Source organism: Cololabis saira, chromosome 22 (genome assembly GCF_033807715.1).
Source record: "Cololabis saira isolate AMF1-May2022 chromosome 22, fColSai1.1, whole genome shotgun sequence".
NCBI lineage: Eukaryota > Metazoa > Chordata > Actinopteri > Beloniformes > Belonidae > Cololabis > Cololabis saira.
In genome coordinates, this window is record NC_084608.1 from 34,194,963 (window position 1) to 34,214,755 (window position 19,793).

The window sequence follows — 19,793 nt, forward strand, 5'->3', positions numbered from 1 at the left end:
GCTTTAATGTGTTTTCAGTGTAAATCATTAGATTTATAACAAGCCACAGCGGAGCGACTATTTAATCTCTCGTCTGCAGCAGTTGTAACCTGGTAAGTTACAAAGTTTTTTAACAAGCCATAACTCAGTTTCCTTGGTAACGGGGGATATTCTAGTCCGCTCAGCTAGTTTCTTTTCTCTCCTCTCCTGCATCCCAGTCATCAAAATTGTTAAATTCACCAAATAAATAGAAAGAAATTAGAAAATCACTCATGTGGCCGTCCTGCGGTAGCCGGCTCTTCTTCTCTGAATCTCTGTTGCCGTGGTTACCACCTGGCAGTTGATCCAGTAATGATATTAAAGATATCAGGCAATTTGACCAAACTTGTTTTCTAGGTGTCTGTTATCACTTTTAACCTAAACCTGCCAGCCAATCAGAATAGTCACACAGACCGTGGTATATAAATATATATATATATATATATATATATATATATATATGTGTGTATGTGTTATACATGTACAGGACTGTCTCAGAAAATAAGAATATTGTGATTTTCTGTAATGCAATTACAAAAACAAAAATGTCATACATTCTGGATTCATTACAAATCAACTGAAATATTGCAAGCCTTTTATTATTTTAATATTGCTGATCATGGCTTACAGCTTTAGAAAACTAAAAAAATTTGAATATTCTGGGAATCTTAATCTTAAACTGTAATCAGTTTTTTTAAATGGATTACAGAAAATAAAGAACTTTATCACAATATTCAATTTTTTTTTATATACAGTCCTGTATATATAGATATCTTTTGTTTTTTTGTATAGAAATTAAATTAATTTTGATTATAATTAAATAGTTTAGGGGGTAGGTTTTTTTACTTCTTCCTACTCCTTTTCCAGCATGTAAATTATGATGGATGCATGTTCTTATTGATATTTTTGCTTTTTTTTTTGTTCTTATTTACATTTATTCATTATTGTTTTGTTTTTACTACTGTTTCATGTTGGAAATAAAAAGTTCCCTTCAGCCCAGCCTACCTGTAGGGGGCGTCGGGCACCTCCTCGCTCTGCTCTTTGACGGCCGGGGGCCCGGCCGGCTTGGCAGGGGCGGTGTCGGGGGCCGGGTCGGCCTTGGCAGCCCCCGCCTGGGCGGCCGGGGCGGGCCCTGCCGGGGCGGGCCCCCCCGGGGGGGGCTTGGTCTCCAGCTCCCTCTTCAGCAGGTCTGGAGCCGCCGACACGGAGCTGATGATCTGGGCGATGGAGGCCAGCGGCGGCAGCTCCTTGAGGGCGGCGGGTGGCGAGGACGTAGCCGCGGCAGCGGCGGCCGGCTTGGGCAGCAGCGGCTTGAGGCGCGGGGCCCTCGGTGTGGGGGGGAGCTGGTAGCAGCCCAGCTGGGGGGGCAGCGCCGGCGCGGCGGGGGCGGCGGGCCTCTCCGGCGGTGGTGGCGGCTCCGTGGCGGCAGTGCTCTGCTCCAGCTTCACCGGGCGGGCGTCGCGGGCGTCGCCGGTGCTCTGGCGGCGCTGGCGCTTGCTGGGGATGGACAGGTCGATGGGCTGGTCCAGCGCCGCGCCGTCGAAGCTCGGCGACACGCTCTCCAGCTTCACGCCGCGGCTCCGGGCCGAGAAGTCCAGCGGCTGGTCCAGCTCCGCCGGGTAGGCGGCCTCCAGCTTCACCGGGGGCGGGGCCAGGCCGTTGGGGACGGGGCCCCGCGCCGCCAGCGTGGCGATGTGCTCCTCGATCTCGCGCTCCTGCACCTCGGGGTGCTGCTTCAGCAGGTGGTGGATGCAGTTGCGTTTAGCGAGGAAGGCGGCGCCGCAGCGCCGGCACTCGAAGGGCTTCCTCTGGCAGCCGTTGTGGGTGCGCAGGTGGATCTGCAGCGCGCGGTACGTCCGCAGGTCCTCGCCGCAGAAGCGGCAGGTGGTCTCGGTGCCGGTGGGGCACCCCGGGGTGCCGGCGCCGCCCGGGTCGGAGTCCGGCGTCGGCGTGGAGGCGGTGATGTGCGCCCCCGGGGCGGCCGCCGTGCTGGACGTCACGTACTTGATGTTCTTCTCGATGTCCTTGCGCGACGTCTTGGCGTGCTTCTTGCGCAGGTGGCGCTCACAGTTGGCCTTGACGGTGAAGGGGTAGTGGCAGACGCGGCAGACGTACGGCCGCTCGCCGCTGTGCGTGCGCAGGTGGCGGATCAGCGTGGCCTTGTCCGGCGCCACGTAGTCGCAGATGTTGCACTGGTGCGGCAGGATGCCCAGGTGGAAGCGCATGTGCGCCTGCAGCACGCCGGAGAAGGCGAACACCTGGTCGCAGAAGCGGCAGGGGAACGAGCCTTTGGCCGAGCCGCCGTTGCTCGCCGCCTTGCCCCCCCCCTTCCTGCCGCCCAGCCCCGCCTCCTCGTGGACCGCCGTGGTGGCGGCGGGCGGCGAGTCCGACAGCGGCGCGTCGTCGTCCAGCAGGCCCGAGGCCGAGGAGGAGGGGGTCTTGAACAGGCCGGCGGTGGGGGGGGGCAGGCTGGGGCTGATGCAGCCCAGAGAGGCCTGCTGGGAGCTCTGCAGGGGGGGGGGCGTGGTGGCCGTCAGGCTGGAGCACGGGCTGATGGGAGGCTTGGGCTTCAGCGGCGGCATCGACTTCTGGTTCTGGACTGGACCTGGGGGGGGGGCAAACGGTCAACAACTTTTTATTCATTTATTATTTTCATGTACTTTATTTATTCATTTATTTATTTGTATTTTCCTTCTGTGTCTCGCTCTTATCTTTATTGCTTTGCTAATTAAATGGTGCAGACTAGTCTGTGGCTACAGACGGAATAAATGGAAAACGGTATGTAAAGGAATGTATAAGTTGCGGATATTGAAATAAAAACTAGTATTAGGGCCGAACTAAGACAAAAAAAAAATTGGAAATTACAATAATAATGTTGTAAAATCACGAGAAGAAAGTCGTAAAATTACGAGAATAAAGTCGTAAAATTGCGAGAATAAAGTCGTAAATATTACGAGAACAAAGTCGTAATATTACGAGAATAAAGTCGTAAAATTGCGAGAATAAAGTCGTAAATATTACGAGAACAAAGTCGTAATATTACGAGAATAAAGTCATAATATTATGAGAATAAAGTCGTAATATTATGAGAATAAAGTCGTAATATTACAAGGATAAAGTCGTAATATTGTGAGAATAAAGTCATAATATTACGAGAATAAAGTCATAATATTACGAGAATAAAGTCGTAAAATTACAAGGATAAATTTGTTTATCTTAGTTTGACCCTAATACTCGGTCGTAAAAGACCAAGTTAAAAAACTAAGATAAATAAATATGGTCACATGACTCACGGGATAGTCGGCCACACCCACCGTGACTCCCGGAGAAGCCCGGCGCTTTGGCGAGCGGCGGGAGCCCCATCTGGTTGGGCGCTGCCGCCGCCACCTTCAGGATCTGCTGGATGTCGGCGAGCTCCATGACGCCGGCCCCGCCCGCCTCGCCGGGCTTCACGCCCGACTGGGCGGCGCTGGCGGCGGCTCCGCCCCCGTCGGGCTGCAGCAGGAAGCCGGTCTGGAAGGGCTGCAGGGACAGCAGGCCCAGGGCGTCGCGCTGGGACAGGCCCTGCAGGCCCGAGGCCTCCAGCAGGGGGATGCTGAGGGCGGCCAGGCCCCCGAGGCCCCCCAGGGCCCCCAGGCCGCCCAGGCCCCCCAGGCCGCCCAGGCCGCCCAGGCCCAGGGTCAGCCCCACCCCCCCCGACAGGAAGGCCGAGGCCGGCTCCTGCGGCAGGCTGGAGGACGGCGGCTCCACGTGGATCACCTTGATGCTGTCCAGGTGGGCCTGGTGGATCTGGTCGCTGGTGGGACCGGACCGGACCTGAAACAAGGCATCAACACGCTGGTACGTGAGTTTAGGAATGGGTGATATTTTACCGTTCACGATAAACCGTCAAAAAAATTCCCCACAGTAAGAATTTGTATCTCACGATAAAAACGGTAAATTCCTGTTGATGATGTTTTTGTGTGCGTTGAATCAACGCACAACGTACGTGAAGGAAGGAAGGAAGGAAGGAAGGAAGGAAGGAAGGAAGGAAGGAAGGAAGGAAGGAAGGAAGGAAGGAAGGAAGGAAGGAAGGAAGGAAGGAAGGAAGGAAGGAAGGAAGGAAGGAAGGAAGGAAGGAAGGAAGATAAATTCCCGTTGATACGTTTTTGTGTAACAAACATGGTGGATCTGAGAGCGAGATAGATTTATAGTTACAAAGATGGAGTTGAATTGGTATTTTTTTCGTCATTTTTATCGTTATCGGGATAAATGCCAGAAATTATCGTGATACATTCTTTAGTCCATACTGAATAGGACAACAAATTTGCAGTTTGCAAGGAGTGTCCAAAGGAAATACCCCGAGGAGGAATGTTACAAAACAATTTCAACACAACGAAGCTGATAAGACATTTGAACGTTTTTCACACGAAGGAGAACACTGGCCACGGTAACATGATGTTTTTTAATTTGGAATTAATTATTCCAAATTCAATCATTCCGAATTAAACTATTTTCCTTCGAGTTTACATGGAAATAGTCATTCTGAATTGAGGTCTCTGCTCTTGACCAGCGTTTACTTCGTGCTGCATCTAGAAACTTTGTTAGGAAAACCAGCCCAGCGGAATATAAGCGTCATGGAGACAGTCGTTAGCCGCGTCGTTAGCTGCTTGGATCCGCGGTTCGCGCTGCCGAGTCGTAAATATTTCACTGATGAAATCCTGTCAGAGTTTTACCAGAATATTTACATCCAAAGCCTCATGCAGGACGACAGCCGTGTCAGTCGCTTCACCAGTAACATCATCTCCTAATTTTTACACCTAATGGATTTCAGGCTGTGATTTGTGATCGGCCCTCAAAACCCTGACGGGTGCATCTCTAGTCAGGACGCCGGCGGCGTCGCTTCCTGTCCTGTCGGTACCTGGGAGACGTGCTGCAGGCCCAGAGCCTCCAGGAAACCCGCCTGGTCCGACGGCTCCGTCTGGGTCTTGGTGGCTCCGTCTCCAGCCGGCCCCGGCCTCTCTGGGGCGTCGTCCGGGGCGGCGTCGCCCAGGGCGGCGTCCAGGTGGGAGATGCTCTTATGCAGGTCCAGCGCCGAGCGGAGGGGGAAGGCCTTGTCGCAGCAGTCGCAGACGAAGCGGTGGAACTTACTGATGCAGCGCCGGAGGTTGGTCTCGCACCAGACCTGGGGGGAAAGCAGTGTTGTCAGCTTTTTTTCATGACGATAACGAGACGGTGACAAGCTTAGTGTGGCTCGAAATGGCGAGAAAAAATTCGAAAGGTCGAGAAAAAATTCGAAAAGTCAAGAAAAAAGTCGAAATTTGTTTGTTTAGCCATGTGTACATCCAGTGACAGTCTGGTCCTCTCTGTGTGTGTTTATATTCCGTCAGCACGTTGCGATATGTTAAACTGGTTTTATGTGCACCTTTATCATACGTAGTCTGCTAGCTTTAGGCTAAAACAGAATGTACCTTTATTATTGTAAATATTGGTGAAAATACTTTTTTTTCTTTTCTTTTTTTTAACTAAAACTGGACTAAAACTTTTTTGAGTTTTCGTTGACTAAAACTAGATTAAAACCTTTTTGAGTTTTCGTCGACTACAACTGAACTACCGTATTTTGACGACCATTAGGCGCATACAAACGTCTTTTTTTTTTTTTTTTTTAAATGTGCCGCGCGCCCAATGACGCAATGCGCCCATTGTATTATTGTAAGGTGGACGTAATTGAGGACTATTTTGCGAGCTTTCGCAAAAGCGTGCATTTCCGAGGCGCCGCACGGCACGGAAAGTGACTCTGACAGCGAGGAAATTGGGACTGGCACAGCTGATTTAGCGGAGCTCTTTAATGCAGAAACAGAGGATGAGGACTTTGAAGGGGTTGATTAATGTAAAAACTGAAATAAAGTACAATCAAATTAAGTTTTGCTCCCGCTCTATTTTTAAATACGCACACTTGTGTGCTTGTGTGTGTGTGTGTGTGTTGTAAGGCGGCGCTCCGTGTGTGTAGACGGAGCTTTTTCGGTCGGTGCGCCGTGTGTGTGTTTTAAATACAGAAATGACACACAAAACAGAGGGTGCACCTTTCCACACGGCGCGCCAAATGGTCGCGAAAATACGGTAAAACCTTTTTGAGTTTTCGTCGACTAAAACTAAACTAGGGCTGAAACGATTCCTCGAATAATTTGAGTAATTTGATTACAAAAAATTATGGAGGAATTTTCTCTGCCTCGAGGAATCGTTTAATTTTGCAGCTCAGAGCAGGTATTTCACCCGAACTACGTTTAATGCGGCACAATGCTCTGACGCCGCGCACGTAAAGGAAGAAGGAAGAGGTCGCGGATATGTTTGGTTTTAGTAACATGCCATGCTCAGGCATATATATATATATATATATATATATATATATATATATATATATATACATACATACATACATACATTCAACTTTATCTCTGTAGTCATTCATAAATAAAACAAGCAGCACTGGAGCCTAATGTGCTCCAATACAGCAGGTCTCATAGTTTTATTTTGAACACTGCCAAAACTCAAAATCTTATACTTTAACTTAAAACTTAACTAGAACTTAAAATTAAATGAAAGTTCTATTGAAACACGTGGGAAAAACACCTAACCTTTTAAGTGATGTGTGTTGTCAGGTGTAATGGCATTTTTAGGTTAGAAATAAGAACATTTCTTGGTAAGATCCTTAGTTTTTTGAGTGAAGGCAGTGAATTTGGTCAACAGTGTAAGTTCAGGGTTTTTAAATGCACAGCCATGAACCTACTGGATTATATAATTTAGTCTTAGTAATGTCAATTAACATCTAACATTATGTATATTTATAATTGCTCTTTAACTAAACAAAAATATGTTTTATCTGATTACTCGATGGAATTTTCAGTAGAATACTCGATTACTAAAATATTCGATAGCTGCAGCCCTAAATTAGACTAAAACCTTTTTGAGTTTTCATCGACTAAAACTAGACTATAACCATCACGTATAGAAATTACTAAAATGTGACTAAAACTAATAAGCATTTTCGTCCAAAAGACTAAGACTAAAATAGCTGCCAGAAACAACACGGGGTAAAGAGGGCGGTGAGAACTGAAGACGGCCCGGCAGGAGGGCGGCGTTAGCGTCGTTAGCGTCGTTAGCGGCGTTGGCGGCTGCGTACCTGCGCGATGTGGGCGAACTTCTTGCAGGAGAAGTCGATGAAGGCCAGGTCGTTGAAGCCGGTGGGGATGGAGGGGTTGTTCTGGATGAAGGGGTGGCCGCTGGGGTCCTGGGGGAGCAGCTTATGGACGCCGGCGTTGTGGCGCAGCAGGCCGCGGTGCGTCCGGAACGAGAGGCAGCAGAGATCACACCTGCAGGGAAACCAGACACGCTTTAGTCCTCCAGGTCCTACAGCTGAACATCGGTCTTAGATCAGAGGAAACCAAGGAAAGACTCCAGATCCAGCAGCCTCACTAGGGAATCCAGACCCGGTTCTTGTTCAGAACCGGTTCCCACTGTTTCAATTCCTTGGAATCGTTTGCATGTTTTTCAAACGATTCCCTTTTCGACTCCAGTGAGCATGAAAGACTTCATCACCCTGTTGTGTAACGTTTGTAAACCAGCAGTCGACAGTAAACATGGTGCCCAAACGATACAAACGCTTGAAAGTCTGGTTAACGGTGCGTGATTGTGTGTCTGTGTCGGGGAGAATGCGGTGTGGAAGGGTCCTGCCATGGAGGATTTGGGCCTCCATTGGCAGGACAACAAAATTTAATAATTTATCAATATTATATTATACAAAGATGGTTATTATTATTATTATTATTATTATTATTATTATTTGAGCCATTTTTTTTAGTTAGTTTAGTTTTTTAGTTTTTTTAGTTTTTTTTTAAGTTATTTTATTGTCTGAAAAATGGTTAAAATATGTTATTTTGTTATTTGAACATTTTTTAATTTGTTTTGTTGATGAAAAAATATGTTTCTTATTTTTGTGAGGGGGGATATATATTGTTTTTCGGCACTACCTTGTTCTCTATAGCTGATATAACATGAATTACTCCTATGTGGGATCAATAAAGTTCCTATTTTTGCCATCTGAGAAAATTAAATATATTATATTTGGTGCCTAACTGTTTCCCAAGTATATTAGTGCGTGTGTGAATGAATAAATGTGTGTGCCCTTACTTTCTAACAACTTGTGCTATTATTTTACCCCTTTCCTTATCATTTTATTTGTTATTTACTGTTTAATTGTGTCTTGCAGCTTTTAATGTTGATGTAAAGCACCTAATGACCTTGTGTTGAATTGTGCTGTACAGATAAACCAGCCTTGTTATTGTTTCCTAGTATTGTCTCCGCGTGGCCACCAGGGGGAGACATTTCTCCGAGAGTCGTCCCGGCAGGCTGGGGTTTCTGTTTCCTGGTTTAACTACTTTGTATCATTTCATTTGAGATCCGAAGGTTTAAAAAGTATCTTAAATGCTCATGAAGAAGCAGAACCTCAGGAAAGCTGCTGATTACGGGAATCATGTCTGACACGTTTCAACTCAGCCGTAAACTCTCAGACACGTCACATGATCCATGTTTTACAGAGTTGAGACGATCAGAAACTCTGTCTGTTAACGGGTTAACGGGGCCTTAGAGCCGGTTCTGCTGCAGTTACACCTCCATCCCTCCCTCCATCCATCACTCCATCCACCACTCCCTCCATCACTCCATCCATCCATCTCTACTCCTCTCTATCCCTCCTCTCTTCTCATCCTCCTTCCCTTCTCCTTCCCTCCTCCTCCCACCCCCCTCCATCCCTCCATCACTCCTCTTCTCCATCCCTCCATCTCTTCTCCTTCCCTCCTCCTCCCACCCCCCTCCATCCCTACATCACTCCTCTTCTCCATCCCTCCATCCCTCCATCTCTTCTCCATCCCTCCTCCTCCATCCCTCCATCCCTCTCCTCCTCCATCCCTCCATCCCTGCGGTGCGTCGATCCTCTTAGCGGCTGATTAAAGAGGATTTACAGCTAAATATTCTCCTTCCTCCATAACGAGCTCAACGCCACCTCTTCACCTCCGTCTCTTCCTCTCTTTCCTCTTCACCTCCGTCTCTTCCTCTTTTTCCTCTTCATCTCCGTCTCTTCCTCTCTTTCCTCTTCACCTCCGTCTCTTCCTCTTTTTCCTCTTCATCTCCGTCTCTGCTGCTCTTCTTCTCTCTCTTCTTCACAAACTTCTCCTTCTTTCCCACTTCACTGTTCTTTCCCTTCTACTTTTGTTCTCTCTCCTTTTCTTCCTCTGTTCTCTCTCCTTTTCTTCCTCTGTTCTCTCTCCTTTTCTTCCTCTGTTCTCTCTCCTTCTCTTCCTCTGTTCTCTCTCTCCTTCTCTTCCTCTGTTCTCTCTCTCCTTCTCTTCCTCTGTTCTCTCTCCTTCTCTTCCTCTGTTCTCTCTCTCCTTTTCTTCCTCTGTTCTGTCTCCTTTTCTTCCTCTGTTCTCGTGTCTGAAACTTCTTTCCATCTCACTTTCCTCTTTAGTTTCAGCTCTCCTCCTTTCTTCTCTTTTCTCTCAACTCATTCCTCCATTCTTTCATTTTCATGTTTCTTTTTCCATCCCTTTTTTCTGTGCTTCCTCCCCTCTACGTTCTCTTTCTTCAGTCCCGTGATGTTCCCTCCCTCCATCCCTCTTTTCCTCCCTCTCTTCCTGGATAAAACTCTGTTTGGGGGACAGGAGTTGTGTTTCCACGGCAACAGACAGAGGTGGCTGTTCCGTGGTTACGGGGGCGTCGTCATGGTTACGGGGGCGTCGCCGTGGTTACGGGGGCATTGTCGTGGACATGGGGGCGTCGCCGTGGTTATGGGGGCATTGTCGTGGACATGGGGGCGTCGCCGTGGTTACGGGGGCGTCGTCATGGTTACAGGGGAGTCGTCGTGGACATGGGGCCGTCGCCGTGGTTACGGGGGCGTCGTCATGGTTACAGGGGAGTCGTCGTGGACATGGGGCCGTCGCCGTGGTTACGGGGGCCCAGTCAAGTGCGTCTTCATCCTTTCAGAGTCAGATGTTTCTGACTCTCAATGTGTTTCTCAGAAACTCAGACCTCCATCTCTCCATCATCCCTCCATCTACCCCTCTATCTCTCCTGGTCATCCATCCATCCATCATCCATCCATCTAACCCTCTATCTCTCCTGGTCATCCATCCATCCATCATCCATCCATCCATCCATCCATCAATCAATCATCCATCCATCAATCTATCATCCATCCATCAATCTATCATCCATCCATCATCCATCCATCATCCATCCATCCATCCATCCATCCATCCATCATCCATCCATCCATCCATCCATCCATCATCCATCCATCATCCATCCATCAATCTATCATCCATCCATCATCCATCCATCCATCCATCATCCATCCATCATCCATCCATCATCCATCCATCATCCATCCATCCATCCATCCATCATCCATCCATCATCCATCCATCAATCTATCATCCATCCATCATCCATCCATCATCCATCATCCATCCATCATCCATCCATCATCCATCCATCATCCATCCATCCATCAATCTATCATCCATCCATCATCCATCCATCATCCATCCATCATATATCATCCATCCATCATCCATCCATCATCCATCCATCATCCATCCATCATCCATCCATCCATCCATCATCCATCCATCATCTATCATCCATCCATCCATCATCCATCCATCATCCATCCATCCATCCATCCATCATCTATCATCCATCCATCATCCATCCATCATCCATCCATTCATCCATCCATCCATCATCTATCATCCATCCATCCATCATCCATCCATCATCCATCCATCCATCCATCATCCATCCATCATCCATCCATCCATCCATCATCCATCCATCATCCATCCATCAATCTATCATCCATCCATCATCCATCCATCATCCATCCATCATCTATCATCCATCCATCCATCATCCATCCATCCATCATCCATCCATCATCTATCATCCATCCATCCATCATCCATCCATCATCCATCCACCATCCATCATCCATCCATCATCCATCCATCCATCATCCATCCATCATCCATCCATCATCTATCATCCATCCATCATCCATCCATCATCTATCATCCATCCATCATCCATCCATCATCTATCATCCATCCATCCATCATCCATCCATCATCCATCCATCATCCATCATCCATCCATCCATCCATCATCCATCATCCATCCATCATCCATCATCCATCCATCCATCATCCATCATCCATCCATCATCCATCATCCATCCATCATCCATCATCCATCCATCCATCCATCCATCATCCATCCATCATCTATCATCCATCCATCATCCATCCATTCATCCATCCATCCATCATCTATCATCCATCCATCCATCATCCATCCATCATCCATCCATCCATCATCCATCCATTCATCCATCCATCCATCATCCATCCATCATCCATCCATCTATCATCCATCCATCCATCCATCCATCATCCATCCATCCATCATCTATCATCCATCCATCATCCATCCATCATCCATCCATCATCCATCCATCCATCATCCATCCATCATCCATCCATCTATCATCCATCATCCATCCATCATCCATCCATCCATCCATCATCCATCCATCATCCATCCATCCATCATCCATCCATCATCCATCCATCCATCATCCATCCATCATCCATCCATCATCCATCCATCCATCATCCATCCATCCATCCATCCATCCATCCATCCATCCATCATCCATCCATCATCCATCCATCATCCATCCATCATCCATCCATCCATCATCCATCCATCATCCATCCATCATCCATCATCCATCCATCATCCATCCATCAATCTATCATCCATCATCCATCATCCATCCATCATCCATCCATCCATCCATCATCCATCCATCATCCATCCATCCATCATCCATCCATCATCCATCCATCCATCCATCATCCATCCATCCATCATCCATCCATTATCCATCATCCATCCATCATCCATCCATCATCCATCCATCCATCATCCATCCATCATCCATCCATCATCCATCCATCCATCATCCATCCATCCATCATCCATCCATCATCCATCCATCCATCATCTATCATCCATCCATCATCCATCCATCCATCATCCATCCATCCATCCATCATCTATCATCCATCCATCCATCCATCATCCATCCATCCATCCATCCATCATCCATCCATCCATCCATCCATCCATCCATCATCCATCATCCATCATCTATCATCCATCCATCCATCATCCATCCATCCATCATCCATCCATCATCCATCCATCCATCAATCAATCATCCATCCATCAATCCATCATCCATCCATCAATCTATCATCCATCCATCATCCATCCATCATCCATCCATCCATCCATCATCCATCCATCATCCATCCATCATCCATCCATCATCCATCCATCCATCATCCATCCATCCATCCATCATCTATCATCCATCCATCCATCCATCATCCATCCATCATCCATCCATCCATCCATCCATCATCCATCCATCCATCCATCCATCCATCATCCATCATCCATCATCTATCATCCATCCATCCATCCATCATCCATCCATCATCCATCCATCAATCTATCATCCATCCATCATCCATCCATCATCCATCCATCCATCTATCATCCATCCATCATCCATCCATCCATCATCCATCCATCCATCCATCATCCATCCATCCATCCATCCATCCATCCATCCATCCATCATCCATCATCCATCATCTATCATCCATCCATCCATCATCCATCCATCCATCATCCATCCATCATCCATCATCCATCATCTATCATCCATCCATCCATCATCCATCAATCAATCATCCATCCATCAATCCATCATCCATCCATCAATCTATCATCCATCCATCATCCATCCATCATCCATCCATCATCCATCCATCATCCATCCATCTTCCATCCATCCATCCATCCATCATCCATCCATCCATCATCCATCCATCCATCATCCATCATCCATCCATCATCCATCCATCCATCCATCCATCCATCATCCATCCATCCATCATCCATCCATCATCCATCCATCCATCATCCATCCATCATCCATCCATCCATCATCCATCCATCATCCATCCATCCATCATCCATCCATCATCCATCCATCCAACATCCATCCATCATCCATCCATCCATCATCCATCATCCATCCATCATCCATCCATCCATCATCCATCCATCCATCATCCATCCATCCATCATCCATCCATCCATCATCCATCATCCATCATCCATCCATCATCCATCCATCCATCCATCCATCCATCCATCATCCATCCATCATCCATCCATCCATCATCCATCCATCATCTATCATCCATCCATCATCTATCATCCATCATCCATCCATCATCCATCCATCCATCATCCATCCATCATCCATCCATCCATCTATCATCCATCCATCATCCATCCATCCATCCATCCATCCATCATCCATCTATCATCCATCCATCCATCATCCATCCATCATCCATCTATCATCCATCCATCATCCATCCATCATCCATCCATCCATCATCCATCCATCATCCATCCATCCATCATCCATCCATACATCATCCATCATCCATCATCCATCCAGGTACCTGAGGGCGGTGTCCGGGTGTGAGTCCATGTGAGCGTCCAGGTCCAGTCTGGAGCTGCAGGTCTTGAAGCAGATGGGACACTGCAGCAGCTCCTCCTCCGAGCCCAGCGCCGCCGCCTCGTCCAGCGCCGGGTCGTCCGCCGCCTGCAGCGGTAGAGGTTAGCGGTTAGCGGGGTGGGGGGTCGGACCTCAGACCTGGGGGGTCAGACCTGCTGGGGGGGGGGGGACACCTACCTTCTTGCTGGGCGGCTCCTCCCCCGGCTCCTCCTCCAGTCCCTGCCTCCTCTTGACGGACGGACGGCGGCGCTTGGTGGGGGAGGGGGGGCTGGAGGGCAGCAGGCCGGCCGCCGGGTCCTTCTCATGGATCTTCATGTGTCTGCAGAGAGACCGGGAACCAATCAGAGACCAGAGACCGGGAACCAATCAGAGACCAGAGACCGAGAACCAATCAGAGACCAGAGACCGGGAACCAATCAGAGACCAGAGACCGGGAACCAATCAGAGACCAGAGACCGGGAACCAATCAGAGACCAGAGACCGGGAACCAATCAGAGACCAGAGACCGGGAACCAATCAGAGACCAGAGACCGGGAACCAATCAGAGACCAGAGACCGGGAACCAATCAGAGACCAGAGACCGGGAACCAATCAGAGACCAGAGACCGGGAACCAATCAGAGACCAGAGACCGGGAACCAATCAGAGACCAGAGACCGGGAACCAATCAGAGACCAGAGACCGGGAACCAATCAGAGACCAGAGACCGGGAACCAATCAGAGACCAGAGACCGGGAACCAATCAGAGACCAGAGACCGGGAACCAATCAGAGACCAGAGACCGGGAACCAATCAGAGACCAGAGACCGGGAACCAATCAGAGACCAGAGACCAGGAACCAATCAGAGACCAGAGACCGGGAACCAATCAGAGACCAGAGACCGGGAACCAATCAGAGACCAGAGACCGGGAACCAATCAGAGACCAGAGACCGGGAACCAATCAGAGACCAGAGACCGGGAACCAATCAGAGACCAGAGACCGGGAACCAATCAGAGACCAGAGACCGGGAACCAATCAGAGACCAGAGACCGGGAACCAATCAGAGACCAGAGACCGGGAACCAATCAGAGACCAGAGACCGGGAACCAATCAGAGACCAGAGACCGGGAACCAATCAGAGACCAGAGACCAGGAACCAATCAGAGACCAGAGACCGGGAACCAATCAGAGACCAGGAACCAATCAGAGACCAGGAACCAATCAGAGACCAGGAACCAATCAGAGACCAGAGACCAATCAGAGACCAGGAACCAATCAGAGACCAGGAACCAATCAGAGACCAGGAACCAATCAGAGACCAGGAACCAGAGACTGGGAACCAATCAGAGACCAGAGACCGGGAACCAATCAGAGACCAGGAACCAATCAGAGACCAGAGACCAGAGACCGGGAACCAATCAGAGACCAGAGACCGGGAACCAATCAGAGACCAGAGACCGGGAACCAATCAGAGACCAGGAACCAATCAGAGACCAGAGACCAGAGACCGGGAACCAATCAGAGACCAGAGACCAGGAACCAGAGACTGGGAACCAATCAGAGACCAGAGACCGGGAACCAATCAGAGACCAGAGACCAGGAACCAGAGACTGGGAACCAATCAGAGACCAGGAACCAGAGACTGGGAACCAATCAGAGACCAGGAACCAGAGACTGGGAACCAATCAGAGACCAGGAACCAGTCAGGGGGGGTTCTGGGTAACGGGGGCGGTAAAACAGGCTCCTGGGAGGAGTCAGAACTGCATTGTGGGAGGTTTTTGTGTTGATAGGGCTTTGGCATCATCGAGGTGAGAGGTCCCATCTAGGGATGCCCCGATACCAGAATCGGTATCGGGGTTGATACCGATTCTGGTATCAATATCGGGGCCGATACTACTCTCATATACCGTATTTTCTGGACTATAAGCCGCACCTGCATACAAGCCGCCTCCGCTCTATTTAAAAAATAGATATGCAAGCTGCAGATATTTATGTTGTTAGATTAGATATTTTACTACATGTACAGAAGGATTTTGAACTGTAAATGATGTACATGTTTGTACCTAAATAGATCCTTTCCTAACAGTGTCTTTTAACATGGCAGCAACTTTGCTGATTAAAACGGGACAGAACCAAGAGAAAATAACCGGTATGTAGTGAATGTTACGGACATTGTCTCCGCGATTTTCTGCAATTTCCACAGGTATTTATTTATCTATTTATCTGTTTGAAATCTGCTTCTACTTCTATCTGCTAAAGAAGAAGTAGCGTATTCTTCTTTGCATTTATTTTGTCTTAGTTTTGATTCTAATTCCGGTTAGAGCGCCCCGAGCGGTGGAAGAAAAATCCACAGAATAGCTGCACCTTTGTATAAGCTGTATGGTTGAAAACTATGAAAAAAGTAGCGGCTTATAGTCCAGAAAATACGGTACTCGTACTCGCAAAAATTCTCCGATACCACGCACCGATACTTCGTTGTTGTTGTAGTTACTGGTTAGCGCCTCTAGGGGGAGATGTTGCAGTCAGCGTGGTGGTGAGAAGAGAGTGATACATGAGTGAGAAAAGAGTGATACATGAGTGAGAAGAGAGTGATACATGAGTGAGAAGAGAGTGATACATGAGTGAGAAGAGAGTGATACATGAGTGAGAAGAGAGTGATACATGAGTGAGAAGAGAGTGATGCATGAGTGAGAAGAGAGTGATACATGAGTGAGAAGAGAGTGATACATGAGTGAGAGGGGGTGATACATGAGTGAGAAGAGAGTGATACATGAGTGAGAAGAGAGTGATACATGAGTGAGAAGAGAGTGATACATGAGTGAGAGGGGGTGATACATGAGTGAGAGGGGGTGATACATGAGTGAGAGGGGGTGATACATGAGTGAGAAGAGAGTGATACATGAGTGAGAGGGGGTGATACATGAGTGAGAAGAGAGTGATACATGAGTGAGAAGAGAGTGATACATGAGTGAGAAGAGAGTGATACATGAGTGAGAGGGGGTGATACATGAGTGAGAGGGGGTGATACATGAGTGAGAAGAGAGTGATACATGAGTGAGAAGAGAGTGATACATGAGTGAGAAGAGAGTGATACATGAGTGAGAAGAGAGTGATACATGAGTGAGAGGGGGTGATACATGAGTGAGAAGAGAGTGATACATGAGTGAGAAGAGAGTGATACATGAGTGAGAAGAGAGTGATACATGAGTGAGAAGAGAGTGATACATGAGTGAGAGGGGGTGATACATGAGTGAGAAGAGAGTGATACATGAGTGAGAAGAGAGTGATACATGAGTGAGAGGGGGTGATACATGAGTGAGAAGAGAGTGATGCATGAGTGAGAGGGGGTGATACATGAGTGAGAAGAGAGTGATACATGAGTGAGAAGAGAGTGATACATGAGTAAGAAAAGAGTGATACATGAGTGAGAGGGGGTGATACATGAGTGAGAAGAGAGTGATACATGAGTGAGAAGAGAGTGATACATGAGTAAGAAAAGAGTGATACATGAGTGAGAGGGGGTGATACATGAGTGAGAAGAGAGTGATACATGAGTGAGAAGAGAGTGATACATGAGTGAGAAGAGAGTGATACATGAGTGAGAAGAGAGTGATACATGAGTGAGAGGGGGTGATACATGAGTGAGAAGAGAGTGATACATGAGTGAGAAGAGAGTGATACATGAGTAAGAAAAGAGTGATACATGAGTGAGAGGGGGTGATACATGAGTGAGAAGAGAGTGATACATGAGTGAGAAGAGAGTGATACATGAGTGAGAAGAGTGTGATACATGAGTGAGAAGAGAGTGATTCATGAGTGAGAAGAGAGTGATACATGAGTGAGAGGGGGTGATACATGAGTGAGAGGGGGTGATACATGAGTGAGAAGAGAGTGATACATGAGTGAGAAGAGAGTGATACATGAGTGAGAAGAGTGATACATGAGTGAAAAGAGAGTGATACATGAGTGAGAAGAGAGTGATACATGAGTGAGAAGAGAGTGATACATGAGTGAGAAGAGAGTGATACATGAGTGAGAGGGGGTGATACATGAGTGAGAAGAGAGTGATTCATGAGTGAGAAGAGAGTGATACATGAGTGAGAGGGGGTGATACATGAGTGAGAAGAGAGTGATTCATGAGTGAGAAGAGAGTGATACATGAGTGAGAGGGAGTGATACATGAGTGAGAGGGAGTGATACATGAGTGAGAAGAGAGTGATACATGAGTGAGAGGGGGTGATACATGAGTGAGAAGAGAGTGATACATGAGTGAGAAGAGAGTGATACATGAGTGAGAAGAGAGTGATACATGAGTGAAAAGAGAGTGATACATGAGTGAGAAGAGAGTGATACATGAGTGAGAAGAGAGTGATACATGAGTGAGAAGAGAGTGATGCATGAGTGAGACTTTTCAGCCAAGATAGCAACAATTAATGCTAGAAGTGTGGACATATTTCAGAATAAGGGACGAGGAAAGAATAAGTCAAACTGCAAGCTACGTGCTAATGCTACGGTGTCAAGAGGAGGAACTGAATATATGGTCATGTTTTTCATGTTCTTTTCGCAAGGAATCCTGGTCTTTTGAGTCCAGGAAGTTCTTATAAACATGGAGAAACCAAGACCAGGGGGAGACTAATCACTTCATAAATGGAATGAGAGATATGATATCCCTAATGATTAATCAGCATGTAAACAGGGATAACCCTGTTAGCTCGCGCATGGAAACAGATTATTGCCAATGTTTCAGTAACTGGAATATTGACCGTAACCCCCGTTTTGACTGCATGTAAACGTAGTCCATGGCAAGAGAAAACCCACGGGTTGTGTTGGCCGGGGGGCTAGCGGAGCCGCGGAGGGAAGCCCAGCCGGCTGAGCTTTGTTTAAAATAGTTATTCTTCTCATTTGATTGATTTTTATTGAATTTATCTGTTGCAAATAAAACATGTCTCCCAATTCATTGCCTTTTTCGGCTAGTTATTTTTGTAGTAGAAGTATCGTATCGGTACTCGGTATCAGCGAGTTCTCGGTGTGAAGACAATGGTATCAGGGGATCGCTAGTCACAACCGAGGAAAGGAGGAGAGGAAAGGAGGAGAGGAAAGGAGGAAGAGAGGAAAGGAGGAGAGGAGGAAAGGAGGAGAGGAAAGGAGGAGAGGAGGAAAGGAGGAGAGGAAAGGAGGAAGAGAGGAAAGGAGGAGAGGAGGAAAGGAGGAGAGGAAAGGAGGAGAGGAGGAAAGGAGGAGAGGAAAGGAGGAGAGGAGGAAAGGAGGAGAGGAAAGGAGGAGAGGAGGAAAGGAGGAGAGGAAAGGAGGAGAGGAAAGGAGGAGAGGAGGAAAGGAGGAGAGGAGGAAAGGAGGAGAGGAAAGGAGGCGAGGAGGAGAGGAAAGGAGGAGAGAAAAGGAGGCGAGGAGGAAAGGAAGAGAGGAGGAAAGGAGGAGAGGAGGAGAGGAAGTGAAGAAAGGAAGAAGTGGAGTGAGGAAAGGAAAGGAGGAGAGAAAAGGAGGCGAGGAGGAAAGGAGGAAAGGAGGAGGAAAGAAGGAGAGGAGGAAAGGAGGAGAGGATGAGAGGAAGTGAAGAAAGGAGGAGAGGATGAGAGGAAGTGAAGAAAGGATGAGAGGAAGTGAAGAAAGGAAGAAGTGGAGTGAGGAAAGGAAAGGAGGAGAGAAAAGGAGGCGAGGAGGAAAGAAGGAGAGGAGGAAAGGAGGAAAGGAGGAAAGGAGGATGCGAGGAGGAAAGGAGGAGAGGAAAGAAGGAGAGGAGGAAAGAAGGAGAGGAGGAAAGGAGGAGAGGATGAGAGGAAGTGAAGAAAGGAGGAGAGGATGAGAGGAAGTGAAGAAAGGAAGAAGTGGAGTGAGGAAAGGAAAGGAGGAGAGAAAAGGGGGCGAGGAGGAAAGGAAGAGAGGAAAGGAGGAGAGAAAAGGAGGCGAGGAGGAAAGGAAGAGAGGAGGAAAGGAGGAGAGGAGAGGAGGAAAGGAAGAGAGGAAAGGAGGAGAGGAGAAAAGGAGGAGAGGAAAGAAGGAGAGGAGGAAAGGAGGCGAGGAGGAAAGAAGGAGAGGAGGAAAGGAGGAGAGGAGGAAAGGATGAGAGGAGGAAA

The 19,793-nt window shown here is 47.8% G+C and overlaps 1 protein-coding gene across 1 annotated transcript in view; it reads right to left on the reverse strand.

Annotated features, from left to right (window-relative positions):
• Window positions 1–19,793, reverse strand: part of rreb1a (ras responsive element binding protein 1a) — a gene marked incomplete at its 5' end in the record, with an annotated part of 97,287 nt that overhangs the window by 13,470 nt on the left and 64,024 nt on the right. The window contains 6 exons of the mRNA XM_061713228.1: window positions 1,024–2,623; window positions 3,333–3,834; window positions 4,919–5,182; window positions 7,178–7,367; window positions 13,665–13,807; window positions 13,898–14,039. Of these exons, the coding sequence (XP_061569212.1) occupies window positions 1,024–2,623; window positions 3,333–3,834; window positions 4,919–5,182; window positions 7,178–7,367; window positions 13,665–13,807; window positions 13,898–14,039 (2,841 nt within the window). The remainder of the gene's footprint in view (window positions 1–1,023; window positions 2,624–3,332; window positions 3,835–4,918; window positions 5,183–7,177; window positions 7,368–13,664; window positions 13,808–13,897; window positions 14,040–19,793) is intronic.